This window comes from Macaca mulatta, chromosome 10 (assembly GCF_049350105.2).
Source record: "Macaca mulatta isolate MMU2019108-1 chromosome 10, T2T-MMU8v2.0, whole genome shotgun sequence".
NCBI classification, from domain to species: Eukaryota; Metazoa; Chordata; class Mammalia; order Primates; family Cercopithecidae; genus Macaca; species Macaca mulatta.
The window spans coordinates 87,902,578-87,916,119 of record NC_133415.1 but is presented as its reverse complement, the minus strand read 5'-3'; the positions used below and the strand labels follow the sequence as shown (position 1 = coordinate 87,916,119).

General features: G+C 44.9%; 1 protein-coding gene and 1 non-coding gene across 4 annotated transcripts in view; both read left to right on the top strand.

Annotated features, from left to right (window-relative positions):
* EDEM2 (ER degradation enhancing alpha-mannosidase like protein 2) overlaps window positions 1-7,539 on the top strand; it is a 33,496-nt gene extending 25,957 nt beyond the window's left edge. For 2 of the 3 annotated variants that reach the window (XM_077948428.1, XM_028827295.2), the window contains 2 exons: window positions 4,186-4,307; window positions 6,972-7,539. In XM_077948428.1, the coding sequence (XP_077804554.1) occupies window positions 4,186-4,307; window positions 6,972-7,472 (623 nt within the window). In that variant the 3' untranslated portion in view covers window positions 7,473-7,539. 3 annotated transcript variants of the gene reach the window in all.
* On the top strand, window positions 5,693-5,764 carry LOC114670671 (small nucleolar RNA SNORD56). The gene has a single exon (XR_003720367.2). It is a non-coding gene; the product is annotated as a small nucleolar RNA SNORD56 (small nucleolar RNA).
* Window positions 7,540-13,542: the final 6,003 nt, after the last annotated feature.

The window sequence follows — 13,542 nt, the reverse complement described above, 5'->3', positions numbered from 1 at the left end:
CATGATGAAACCCCATCTCAACTAAAAATACAAAATTATCCGGGCATGGTGGCGCGCACCTGTAATCTCAGCTACTTGGGAGACTGAGACAGTAGAATCACTTGAACCCAGGAGGTGGAAGTTGCGGTGAGCCAAGATCATGCCATTGCACTCCAGCCTGGGCAAAAAAGAGCAAAACTCTATCTCAAAATAAATAAATAAATAAATAATAAAAATAAGAAGCTCTGAGAAGGTATCATATCTAGTGTTTGTTACCAACAGATAAAGATCAGGGTTTGGGACTAAATGTAAGACATAGGCTTGCACAATCTTAGGGTTAGAGGGAACTTGAGAGTTGTTCTAATTGGAATCTTCCTAATATGGTCCTGTCAAATAGTTATCTAGTTTTTGCTTAGTTTCCACGAGTGACAAGTGACAAGAAGCTTGCTACTTAACAGCAGCAACCTGTTCCATTTGCAGGACAGGCCGGCAGGAATGCATTCATGGAAAGTAAGACACTACTGGCCAGATGCAATGGCTCGTGCCTGTAATCCCAGCACTCTGGGAAGATAAGGCAGGAGGATCACTTAAGCCCAGGGGTTCAAGATCAGCGTGGGCAACATAGTGAGACCTTGTCGCTATGAGAAATAAGAATAAATTAGCCAAGAGTGGTGGTGCATGCCTGTAGTCCCATCCCAGCTACCTGGGAGGCTCGGGTGGGAGGATCACTTGAGCCCAGGAGGTCATAACTGCAGTGAGCCATGATTGCGCCACTGCAATCCAGCCTGGGTGATGGAGTGAGACCCTGTCTCAAAAACAAAAACAAAAACATAAGGCACCACTGTCAGGAATCCAGGAGTGCCTTAATCCAGTCATCCCTCCTACCCCAAAACAATGACAAGTAGGAGATAAGGATTACTCTTTCACTAGATTTGCCACATCCCTATACTCTCATATATGTCTCTGATCAGCAGTGTTGGAGCACAGAGCCTATCCTAAAGGCCTCTGCAGGTTTTTACCTCCCTGTAAGTCCAAATCTGAACTTTGGGCTGTCACCTTCCTCTAGAGCAGGGATCCCCAACCCCCAGGCTATGGACTGGTATGAGTCCGTGGCCTGTTAGAAACCAGGCCACACAGCAGGTGAGCGGCATGTGAGCAAGCGAAGCTTCATCTGTATTTACAGCCGCTCCTCATCGCTCACACTGCTGCCTGAGCTCCGCCTCCTGTCAGATCCGTGGCAGCATTAGATGCTCGTAGGACCACGAACCCTATTGTGAACTGCGTATGTGAGGGATCTAGGTTGTGTGCTCCTTATGAGAAGCTGATGCCTGATGATCTCTCACTATCTCCCATGACCCCCAGATGGGGCTGTCTAGTTGCAGGAAAACAAGCTCAGGGCTCCCACTGATTCTACATTATGGTGGATTGTGTAATTATTTCATTATATATTACAATGTAATAATAATATAAATAAAGTACACAATAAATGTAATGTGCATGAATTATCCCAAAACCATTCCCTACAACCCCAGTTCATGGAAAAATTGTCTTCCACGAAACTGGTCCCTGATGCCAAAATAGTTGGGGACCACTGCTCGACAGAGCTGGCCAGATGCACAGGAAAGTAAAGCAATAACTAACATGCTTAGGAGGCCCACATGTGAGGAGAGAAGCGCAATGGCTGGTCATGAGGGCACTGGCCCCACCAGCTGCTAGAAACAGAAGAGGGCTGGGTGCGGTGGCTCACGCCTGTAATCCCAGCACTTTGGGAGGCCGAGGCGGGTGGATCAACTGAGGTCGAGAGTTCGAGACCAGCCTCACCAATATGACGAAACCCCGTTTCTACTAAAAATACAAAAATTAGCTGGACCTGGTGGCACGTGCCTGTAGTCCCAGCTACTCAGGAGGCTGAGACAGGAGAATTGCTTGAACCTGGGAGGTGGAGGTGGCAGTGAGCCAAGATTGTGCCATTGCACTCTAGCCTGGGTAACAGCAAAACTCGCTCTCAAAATAAAGAAGAAGAAGCAGCACAAAAAAGAAGCAGAAGAGGAGGCCTCCCATGAGAGCACTGTCTTTTCTGCCTTTGAACACACAGAATGTGTTCATCTGGTAGTGAGTGTACCTTAGTCTGTGCCTTAGAATATGAGCAATTAGATTAGCAATTGTCTAGAGGCCTGTGAGGAGAGAAGAGGAGGAGGAAGTAAGAGAGAACTGGGGAGACAGGCAGAGACCTTTTCTCTAAAATAAGAACTAGAGGTTGGGTGCAGTGACTCACGCCTGTTATCTCAACACTTCAGGAAGCCAAGGCGGGCGGATGACTTGAGGTCAGGAGTTTGAGACCAGCCTGGCCAACATGGCGAAACCTTGTCTCCACTAAAAATACAAAAATGAGTCAGGCCTGGTGGTGCATGCCTGTAATCCCAGCAACTCGGGAGGTTGAGGCATGAGAATCCCTTGAACCCAGGAGGCGGAGTTGCAGTGAGCGGAGATCACGCCATGGCACTTCAGCCTGGGTGACAGAGCAAGACTCTGTCTCAAAAAATAATTAATTAAATAAAATAAGAACTAGAATTTGTAGCAATCAGCCAAAAGGGAGAGAAGCACTGATCAAGCCCAGGTGGAAACAGGACAGGAGAAGGTCGGGGAGATGATGGGATAGAAAGGGGACAGGGATTCTTCTCTCTCTTAGAAAAGATGGATGAAGTAGAAAACCATATTGAGCTGAGGCCACCCTTGAAGTCAACTCTACAACAGTTCTTCAGGTATTTGAAAGCAATAAACACATTTTTTTTATATTTCCTTTTCTCTAGAATAAATATTCTCATCTAGACCCACTCCTGTTGGCTAATATTCATCTTAAGATAGAGCTCGTGTCTTAACATCAAATTCCAGTTGTGGCATAGAATTGGGCAAGACAAAACATCACTTTCTTCCGGGCACAGTGAACTGATGACCATATCTTTGTTAGAATGATGGTTTGGTGGTTTATTTTATTTTTTTTATTTTTATTTTTTTAGATAAGGTCTCACTCTTGTCACCCAGGCGGGAATGCTGCAGTGGCTTAATCATGGCTCACTGCAGCCTCAAACTCCTGGGCTCAAGTGATCCTCCTGCCTCAGCCTCCTGAGTAGCTAGGACTACAGGTGCATGCCACACGCAGCTAATTATTTTTATATTTTGTAGAGACAAGATCTCACTATGTTGCCCAGGCTGGTCTCAAACTCCTGGGCTCAAACTATCCTCTTACCTTGGATTCCCAAAGCACTGGGATTACAGGCATGAGCTACCATGCCTGGTCTGCTCTTGGATATCTCACCCTTTTCTTTTGACCTATCCTATCTCAGAAAGAGCCTTATGATGCCAGGCTCTTACTCTTTTCTTTTCTTTTTTTTTTTTTTTTTTTGAGATGGAGTCTTGCTCTGTTGCCCAGGCTGGAGTGCAGTGGTGCGATCTCGGCTCACTGCAACCTCCGCCTCCCAGGTTCACACCATTCTCCTGCCTCAGCCTCCCGAGTAGCTGGGATCACAGGTGCCTGCCACCATGCCCGGCTAATTTTTTGTATTTTTAGTAGAGACGGAGTTTCACCGTGTTAGCCAGGATGGTCTCAATCTCCTGACCTTGTGATCCCCCTGCCTCGGCCTCCCAAAGTGCTGGGATTACAGGCGTGAGCCACTGCACCCGACCCCTTACTCTTCTTTTGCATTTTAGAATTAGGTTAGACTCTGAGTGACAGGAAAAAAATAGTAGCTTAATTAGGATAGAAATTTATTTCTCTCTCACGTTCTGGGCTTATATGGCTCGCCATGGTGTCCTTAATCCTACCTAGCTGTTAGAATAGTTGTTAGTGTTGGCAGCCAGGCAGCCTGTGCTTAGCTAAAGTTAGGAATCCTGCTACTAAGGAGGAAGTGGGGTACAGATATTGGTAAATAGGCAACAATCTCTGCCACCTTCTCTACCCCAGAACCTGGCCACCTTTCTCTTCTTGGGGTGGGAGTCACTGGTCAGCCTTAATGCTGGTCTCCACTGAGCTTCAAGCTTTGGGTATACTGGCTCTGAGACTCAGCGTTGGATGAGGTATCCTGTGTTCCTACTAGTTGGGGCCTCATGGACAAGATATGGAGGGGAGTAGTCCCTCACTGCCCTAAGAGGCCCCAGGCCATCTCTGTGCAGCCACTGAGTGAGGAGGGTCTGCTTTGGACTTTGCAGAACTTATTGAAAGCGCAATGTACCTCTACCGTGCCACGGGGGATCCCACCCTTCTAGAACTCGGAAGAGATGCTGTGGAATCCATTGAAAAAATCAGCAAGGTGGAGTGCGGATTTGCAACAGTAAGTGTTTCCATGGCCCCAAGACTGGGAAGAGTCTCCTCTTGCTGCTAAAAAGCCTCTTTAAGGGTAGAGCTTTGGGAGTTCTGACATATCAGCACTAGAAGAGAGCTTGGAGATATACATAATGCTCGTATTTTACAGATGGCAAGACCAAAGAACAGAGAAGCTTAAGTGCCTTGCCAAAGATCTCACAGCTAGTAGAGGAAGAGCTAGGATTAGTTCCTTGGGATCTTGACCCAGGCCCTTGGCATTTCTCCCACAGCAGAGATCCTTGATCTGTTTGAGTAGGTGACATTGAAAAGGTGAGTTTAGCAAAAAGTTTTGTGAGACACTAAAATAGATTTTAAGGGGAATCCAGAGTCCCATAGCCCTATATTCAAACCTGGGACTCCTTAACAAAGCAGTCCTACTTAGTCTCGCAGATATTTATTGAATGTCTTTCACATGCCAGGCACTCTCTAGGCCCAAGGGTTATAGCAGAGGCCCTGCTCTCATGGAGCTTACATTTTAATGAGAAAAAACCATGAATATATATCGGGTAGACAGAAGGCCAGTGTGGCTGGAGTGGAGCAAGCAAGGAGAAATGTGGGAAGAGATAAGGTCCCAGAGGTAGGCAGGGGCTAGATCACATAGGCCTTTGTGTAAGCCACAGGAAAGAGTTTGGATTTTTTTTCTACTTGGAATGTGAAGCCTTGGTAGGATTTACAGCAGAGTAGTGACATGATCTGATTTGTACTTTAGAAAGATCGCTCTGGCTGCTCTGTGGAGAATAGATTGAAAGGGTCAAAGGTGAGAGCCATCTCACATCCATACGGGACCCAGGCAGGCAAGATATAAATACAGATGTAGAAGAAAATAGTCTAGAAGAAAATTCTCCGAAAAGCCTACAGAGTTGGTGTTGGGGTATGGAATTCAAAACAACAACAAAACACTTATTTTGCAAAATTTTGTAATGTGATTATATTCTCTAAGTAAAATGTAGATATGTGTAGGGGAAGAGAGAAGACCTACAGGTGGAAGGGAAAAAATAAACCCCTGATATGATTTGGCTTCTAATATTCTGTACTATGTGAAAAACCAAAATGATAAGCCCACTGGGGCATTCCTAGGAATGCTGGGCTCCTTTCCATAAACATGAAGCGCTTTGGAGGTCTTCCATGGTGAATGATGGGAACAGGCATCTGACCTTTGTCAAACAGGGCAAGGAAATAATAGTCTTGATGCATCAAGACCATGTTTGAGTCATATTTTTAAATGTAAGAGTCCACTGAGAATGTTTTGTTTAGAAGTATTACTAATTCTGAGAAGCTAAAATAAATATTTGTAGCAAGTAATCTTAGTCATCCATGCCTGAAAACTCAGTTGAAATTCTCTAAGACTCCTTACTAAAACAATGTCAATAGTTTTCATCAACAGCAGTTGAACCTAGTAAGTTTCGATACTTTGGGTCTGAGTGGAGGAAAAAAGACCCCTACTTGCTTACAAAAACTTGGTAATTGGCCAGGCGCAGCGGCTCAGGCCTGTAATCCCAGCGCTTTCAGAGGCCAAGGCGGGTGGATCACAAGGTCAGGAGTTCAAGACCAACCTGGCCAACATGGTGAAACCGCGTCTCTACTAAAAATACAAAAAAAAAAATTAACCGTGTGTGGTGGCATGTGTTTGTAGTCCCAGCTACTCTGGGACTACAGGAGAATTGCTTGAACCCGGGGGGCGGATGTTACAGTGAGCTGAGACTGTGTCATTGCACTCCAGCCTGGGCGACAGAGTGAAACTCCATCTGAAAAAAAATAAAAAAATTTAAAAACTTGGTAATCATCTGAGTGCCCTTCCAGGGAGGATTAGCTAGGTAAATGGTGATCCATTTTCACGATGGAGTACTATGCCATCATTAAAAGAGACGATTAGCTCTATGTTTGTAGTCACAAAAAGGTGGGATAAAGGGGATAGGAGATTGTCATGTCATAGAGGAAGGTTAGCGGAGACATTTCTGGTGAGGAAGCATTTGAGCAGAGACCTGAAGGAAGGGAGGGAACAAGCTATGGGGAAAACTGGAGGCAGAGTGCTCCAGGCCGAAAGAACCACAGATGCAAAGAGCCCGAGGCAGGAGGGTGCTGTGCTAGCTCAGGATAGAAAGTCAGCAGCTGGAGCTCTTAGAGTGGTAAGAGGTGAGGGCAGGGAGGGAGCAGGGGCCAGGTCATGACTTCCATTTTTATCCTGCATGAAATGGAGGGTTCACAGAAAGTTTTGAGTAGAGAATTGACGGGAAGATTTATGCTATACATATACTGTAGGGGCTGGAGGTGTGTCTCACGCCTGTCATCCTGGTACTTTGGGAGGCCAAGGTAGGAGGAGTTGCTTGAACCCAGGGATTTGAGACCAGCCTGGGCAACATGGTGTGAGACTCTGTCCCTATTTTTAAAATAGTGTGTATATATAAACTACGGAGCTAAGGATGGAGGCTGGAAGCCCATTTGGAAGCTGATGTGACAATCCAGGTGAGATGACGGTGGCTTGGGAAAGAGTGAAGTTCTGAAAAGTTCACTGATCTGCTCCCAGGCCCTCAGCTGCTTTGTGGCAGAACAGGAGTTCTTAAGGAATTAATTGCCTGACCCTCACTATCAAATTGTGATGGTATTCCACTTGCTTCCTTCTCCCACGTGTCAGATCAAAGATCTGCGAGACCACAAGCTGGACAACCGCATGGAGTCATTCTTCCTGGCCGAGACTGTGAAATACCTCTACCTCCTGTTTGACCCAACCAACTTCATCCACAATAATGGCTCCACCTTTGACACAGTGATCACCCCCTATGGGGAGTGCATCCTGGGGGCTGGGGGATACATCTTCAACACAGAAGCTCACCCCATCGACCCTGCCGCCCTGCACTGCTGCCAGAGGCTGAAGGAAGAGCAGTGGGAGGTGGAGGACTTGATGAGGGAATTCTACTCTCTTAAACGCAACAGGTCGAAATTTCAGAAAAAGACTATGAGTTCGGGGCCGTGGGAACCCCCAACAAGGCCAGGAACACTCCTCTCACCTGAAAACCATGACCAGGCAAGGGAGAGGAAGCCTGCCAAACAGAAGGTCCCACTTCTCAGCTGCCCCAGTCAGCCCTTCACCTCCAAGTTGGCATTACTGGGACAGGTTTTCCTTGACTCCTCATAACCACTGGATACTTTTTTTATTTTTATTTTTTTGAGACTAAACTATAATAAAATGCTTTTGGGTATCATGTTTTGGTTATCACGTTTTACATATTGGGCTATTTCATGAGATTCATTCAAAGAAAAGATTGGTGGCTGTGGGCAATTGTGAACCTAGTTAATTTTCTCACGCAGCTGGAGAAGAGGCTAAATGCAATTAGCTGGCTCCAAAGATCCCAGGGGTTGATGGTTGAATCTCCCTTCCTTTTCTGGTGTCTTTGCGGAGTGTTGTCATAAATGTATTTCTTTGTTAGTTCTTGCTCCAACATGTGCTTCTTTCTTTTTTTTTTTTTTTTTTTTTGAGACAGAGACTCGCTCTGTCGCCCAGGCTGGAGTGCAGTGGTGTGATCTTGGCTCACTGCAACCTCCACCTCCCAAGTTTAAGCGATTCTCCAGCCTCAGCCTGCCGAGTAACTGGGGCTACAGGTATGCGCCACTGCATCTGGCTAAATTTTTTTTTTTTTAATTTTTAGTAGAGATGGGGTTTCACCATGTTGGCCGGGCTGGTCTCGAACTCCTGACCTCAGGTGATCCACCGGCCTCAGCCTCCCAAAGTGCTGGGATTATGAGCATGAGCCACCGTGCCCGGCTGCTTCTTACTCTTTAGTTGACTCATCTATCCACCTGTCCTTCCAAGCAACAAAGATTTATTAAGAACCTTTTCTTTTTTGAGACAGGGTCTCCCTCTGTCACCCAGGTTGGAATGTAGTGGCATGATCACCGCTCACTGCAGCCTCGACCTCCCAGGCTCAAGTGATCCTCCCATCTCAACCTCTGGAGTAGCTGGGACCACAGACACACACCACTATAATTTGCCTGATTTTTAAAAAAAAATTTTGTAGACACAGGGTCTCCCTATGTTGCCCAGGCTGATCTCCAACTCCTGGGCTCAAACAATCCCCCCGCCTCAGCCTCCTGAGAAATTGGGATTACAGGCTTGAACCATGGGGTTGGGCAGGCACCTTTGTGTACCAGCCCCAGCCCCAGAGGTTCAGCAGCAAACAAGGCAAACAGTTTTTATTCGTGTAAAACTAAATTTCTAGCAGAAAGAAAAAACCTAGTAAATAGATAAAACAGCATTGTGATCGGTTCCATGAAGAAAACAGGGGGCCGTGCTAGAAAATAATGGGGAAAGATAAGCTGCTTTAAATAGGGGGGGTGGAAAAAGCCTCCCTGAGGAGGTGAGCTTTTAATTATGTAAAATTTTATTTCTTTTTTAAATTTTATTTTCTTATAACTTTAATTTTTTCATTTTACATTTTTATAAACATTAGAGATGGGGTCTTGCTTTGTTGCCCAGGGTGGTCTCGAATTCCTGGGCTCAAGCAATCCTCCCACCTCAGCCTCCCAAAGTGCTGGGATTACAGGCATGAGCCACTGTGCCTGGCCGTAAAGTTTTTTTTTGATACAGGGTCTCCAGACTTGCCCAGTCTGGAATGCAGTGGCGTAATCACGGCTCACTGCAGGCCCTGCAATCCCTGACCTCCTGGGCTCAAGTGATCCTCCCACCTTAGCCTCCTGAGTAGCAGGGACAACAGGAGCATGCCACCATGCCTGGCTAATTTTCCTAAATTTTGTATTTTTTGTTGAGATGGGGTTTTACCACGTTGCTCAGGCTGGTCTCAAAATCCTAAGCTCAAGCAGTCTGCCCAACTTGGCCTCTCAAAGTGAGCCATCATGCCTGGCCAGGCTGTACTATTTTATTTTATTTTATTTTATTTTATTTATTTTATTTTATTTTTTTTTTTTATTTTTTTAATTTTTAAAATTTTTTTAATTTTTTAATTTTTAAATTTTATTTTGTTCTATTCTATTCTATTCTATTCTATTCTATTTTCCCTATTTATTTGGAGACAGGATCTCACTCACCCCCTGGCTGGAATGCAGTGGCATGATCTGAGCTCACTGAAGCCTCCACCTCCCAGGCTCGGGCGATCATCCCACCTCAGCCTCCCAGGTAGCTGGGACCACAGGTGCATGCCACCAAGCCTGGCTAAGTAAAATTTTAAATACACAAAAGTGGAGCGAACAGGACAGCCATCCCTTGCGTGCTCATCCCTTGTGTGCTCACCAGTTTCAACAAACTAGCTTCAAAGATGATGAACTCACGGCCAACCTTACTTCATTTATAGCCACACTGGATTATTTAGGATTCCAAACATTTTATTCCTAAAAGTATTTCAGAATGCATCCCCAAAGCCCACCTGTAAAAATCAATCATTATTCTTTGATATCCTCTCCAATGTTCAAAATGTTTTGTTTCATAACTTTGTATTATAGGTTGTTTGTATCAGGACCCACATAGGGTTGATTTATATATTTGAAATTAGATGATATATCTCTGAAGTGTCTTTTAATTTACAGAAATTCTTTCCCTCTCCCTCCCTCCCTCCCTTCCCACTCCTCCCACTGCAGTTTCTTGAAGACAACAGTTGTATGTCCTGTAGATTTCCCATATTATGGATTTTGTTAATTGCATCTCTGAGGTATTTATTATATAACTGTTTTTTAAAGTTGATGTTAAGATCTAGAGGCATCATCAGATTTGAATTTTTACTTTTGTTTTTATTTTTATTTGTATATTTATTTATTTTGAGACAGCATCTCACCCAGTCACCCAGTGGGGTGATCACAGTTCACTGCAGCCTCACGGGCACAAGTGATTCTCCCACCTCAACCTCCCGAATAGCTGGGACTACAGGTCCACGCCATTGCCTGGCTAATTTTTAAATTTTTTGTTTAGATGGGGTCTCGCTATGTTGCCTAGGCTGGTGTTTTTATTTTTCAAGAATGGTTCATAAGGCACTGTTGTTTCTTTTCGTCAAGAGACACATCATGTCTGCTTGTCTATTACTAACAGCCATTTGTTGATCATTGCTTAGATCTATCATTTCAACAGGGGTTTCAAAATAGTGAGATTTTAATTAGGCTAGACTATTTCTCTTTTTTTTTTTTTTTTTTTTTTTTTTTTGAGATGAAGTTTTGCTCTTGTTGCCCAGGCTTCAGTGCAATGGCTTGATCTCGGCTCACTGTAACCTCCACCTCCCAGGTTCAAGCAATTCTCCTGCCTCAGCCTCCCAAGTAGCTGGGATTACACGCGTGCGCCACCACACCCAGCTAATTTTGTATTTTTAGTAAAGACAGGGTTTCGCCATGTTGGTCAGGCTGGTCTCGAACTCCTGACCTCAGGTGATCCACCTGCCTTGGCCTCCCAAAGTGCTGGGATTACAGGTGTGAGCCACTGCACCCAGCCGAGGCTAGACTAATTCTCTAAAGAAAGACTTCCTCTCGTCAACTATTTGGGTTTGTTGAAGTAGAGTTCATTCAGGAAAGCCAGGATAAATATTTGATTCTTAATTTTTATTTTTTATTTTCCAGAATAATGCATCGTTTTCCTAGCATCCTCCAGTGGTGACAATGAAGTTTTGTTTTTTAAGTATTGTGAACCCTTGGATTTAAACTCATTTGATGGTTTTCAGTTCATTGAAATTATTTTTCTTATCAGAGCTCAAATTGTCCCATTTTTGGCCAGTGGAAGCTGCTCTTCAAGTTAGCCCTGAGTCCTGTTAACACAACCCCAATAGTCTTTGATAGTATCCTGCTTTCTGGTATTACAAGATGTTCCAAGCTCAGCTGATCCCGTTCCTATCCCAGCCCTGAATCAACTGTTTCTCTAAATAGCTCAGGAGGTGACTTTTAACTAGGAATTTGTCTGGCTTTATCTGCCAACCTCATCTTTGCTCATGAACCTTGGCTAATTCAGCTGCTGATCATTTTCTTCAGTACCATGGCAAACCTCTGGCTACCTTGTTAGGCAGGGATACACCTCTTGCCCTCTCTTTTATTACTTTGCCTCAAATAGAGTGCCAGGCCCACACATAATTCCCCATAACATAGACGAGAACTGCTATAACTTTGAAGAAGTCTTGACTGAAAGTTGAGGCACAATGGAAGGAAATTACATCATCTACTAACTAACAGCTACTATTAGCTATGACTACTCTTAGAACCACAGTCCACTTCATTATTCAGGCTTCTTTGGGCCAAGACCAGCTCATCCCCACACCTAGGGATACCCTTGATCATCAGTCAACACCCCAGATCCCAGGCCAGACCAGAGAGTGGAAAGAAAGTCCCTTCCCAAACCCCACTCTTCCCTAACTTAGAAAGTTGTACTTTTCTATAAATTCATTGGCATGAAGTTGTCCTATCTGTTTTGTTCTTTTTTTTTTTTTTTTTTCTTTGAGACAAGGTCTCGCTCTCTTGCCCAGGCTGGAGTGCAGTGGCGTGATCAGGACTCACTGCAGCCTTGACCTCCCACACTCAAGCAGTCCTCCTGCCTCAGCCTTCCAAGTAGCTGGAACTCCAGGTATGCACCATCACATCTGGCTAATTAAAGAATTTTTTTGTGTGTGGAGACAGGGTTTTGCCATGTTGCCCAGGGTGGTCTCAAATTCCTGGCATCCAAATGATCCTCCTGACTTAGCCTCCCAAGGTGCTGGGATTACAGGTGTGAGCCCCCATGCCTGGCCTGTTTTTTAATATTGTCTATGCCTTCTCTTTTTCTTGATTAGTCTTGCCAGAGATTTCTTATTTTCTCTTTTTTGAAGAACAAACTTGGGACTGACTTGTTGCTATCAAGCGTATGTTTGTCTATTGTGCTAATTTCTGCTTTGATCTTATTTCCTCTCTTCTAGTTTCTTTGAGTCTGCTGGAATTGCTTATCACTGTGGCATAATCTAGTGTGTAGGATATCTTCCATTTCCCCCTGTGGATGTACTTTTCACCCTATCTTTTGCCCCAAGAAATTCATTATCCTCTGTGGTCTGATATGAGCTACAGTAATGGGCTCATTCTTCCTGGCTTCCAGTTGGGTCCATCCAACTGGGAGCCCAGACAGGAGATTGGTGAAAGGGAGTGGAATGAGTTCAAGGGCGTTTATCCCTCTGGCTCCCTTCTTGCAGGGTTTGCTTCAAGCTGGCTACATCTCTCAATCAAAAGGTATCATTTCTGACTGGGCATGGTGGCTCACACCTATAATCCCAACACTCTGGGAGGCAGAGATGGGAGGACTGCTTGAGCCCATGAGTTCAAGACCAGCCTGGGCAACATAGTGAGACCCCATCTCTCTATATATGTATATAAAAAGAATATCCTTGGCCGGGCGTGGTGGCTCACACCTGTAATCCCAGCACTTTGGGAGGCCAAGGCAGGCGGATCACAAGGTCAGGAGATCGAGACCATCCTGGCTAACACAGTGAAACCCCGTCTCTGCTAAAAATACAAAAAATTAGCCAGGCGTGGTGGCAGGCGCCTGTAGTCCCAGTTACTCAGGAGGCTGAGACAGGAGAATGGCGTGAACCTGGGAGGCGGAGCTTGCAGTGAGCCAAGATTGCGCCACTGCACTCCAGCCTGGGCGACAAGCAAGACTCCATCTCAAAAAAAAAAAAAAGAATATCCTTTGATGAGTTCACGTCCTTTGTAGGGACATGGATGAAGCTGGAAATCATCATTCTGAGCAAATTATTGCAAGGACAGAAAACCAAACACTGCATGTTCTCACTCATAAGTGGGAATTGAACAATGAGAACACTTAGACACAGGGTGGGGAACATCACACACCAGGGCCTGTGGTGGGGTGGGAGTATGGGGGAGGGATAACATTAGGATAAATACCTAATGTAAATGATGAGTTAATGGGTGCAGCACACCAACATGGCACATGTATACATATGTAACAAACCTGCACGTTGTGCACATGTACCCTAGAACTTAAAGTATAATAATAAAAAAAAAAGAGTGTCATTTTATCCCAAGGTGCCCATCTCCATGCAACATTTTATTTTCAGGTGGTGGTTAATTTTATGTGTCAAACTGGCTGGACCACTGGGTACTCCAATATTTGGTCAAACATTATTCTGAGTATTTCTGCAAGCGTGTTTTTGGATGAGATGAACATTTTAATTGGTGAAGATTGCCCTCCATAATGTGGGTGGGCCTCATTCAATCAGCTGGAGCCTGAAGAGAACGAA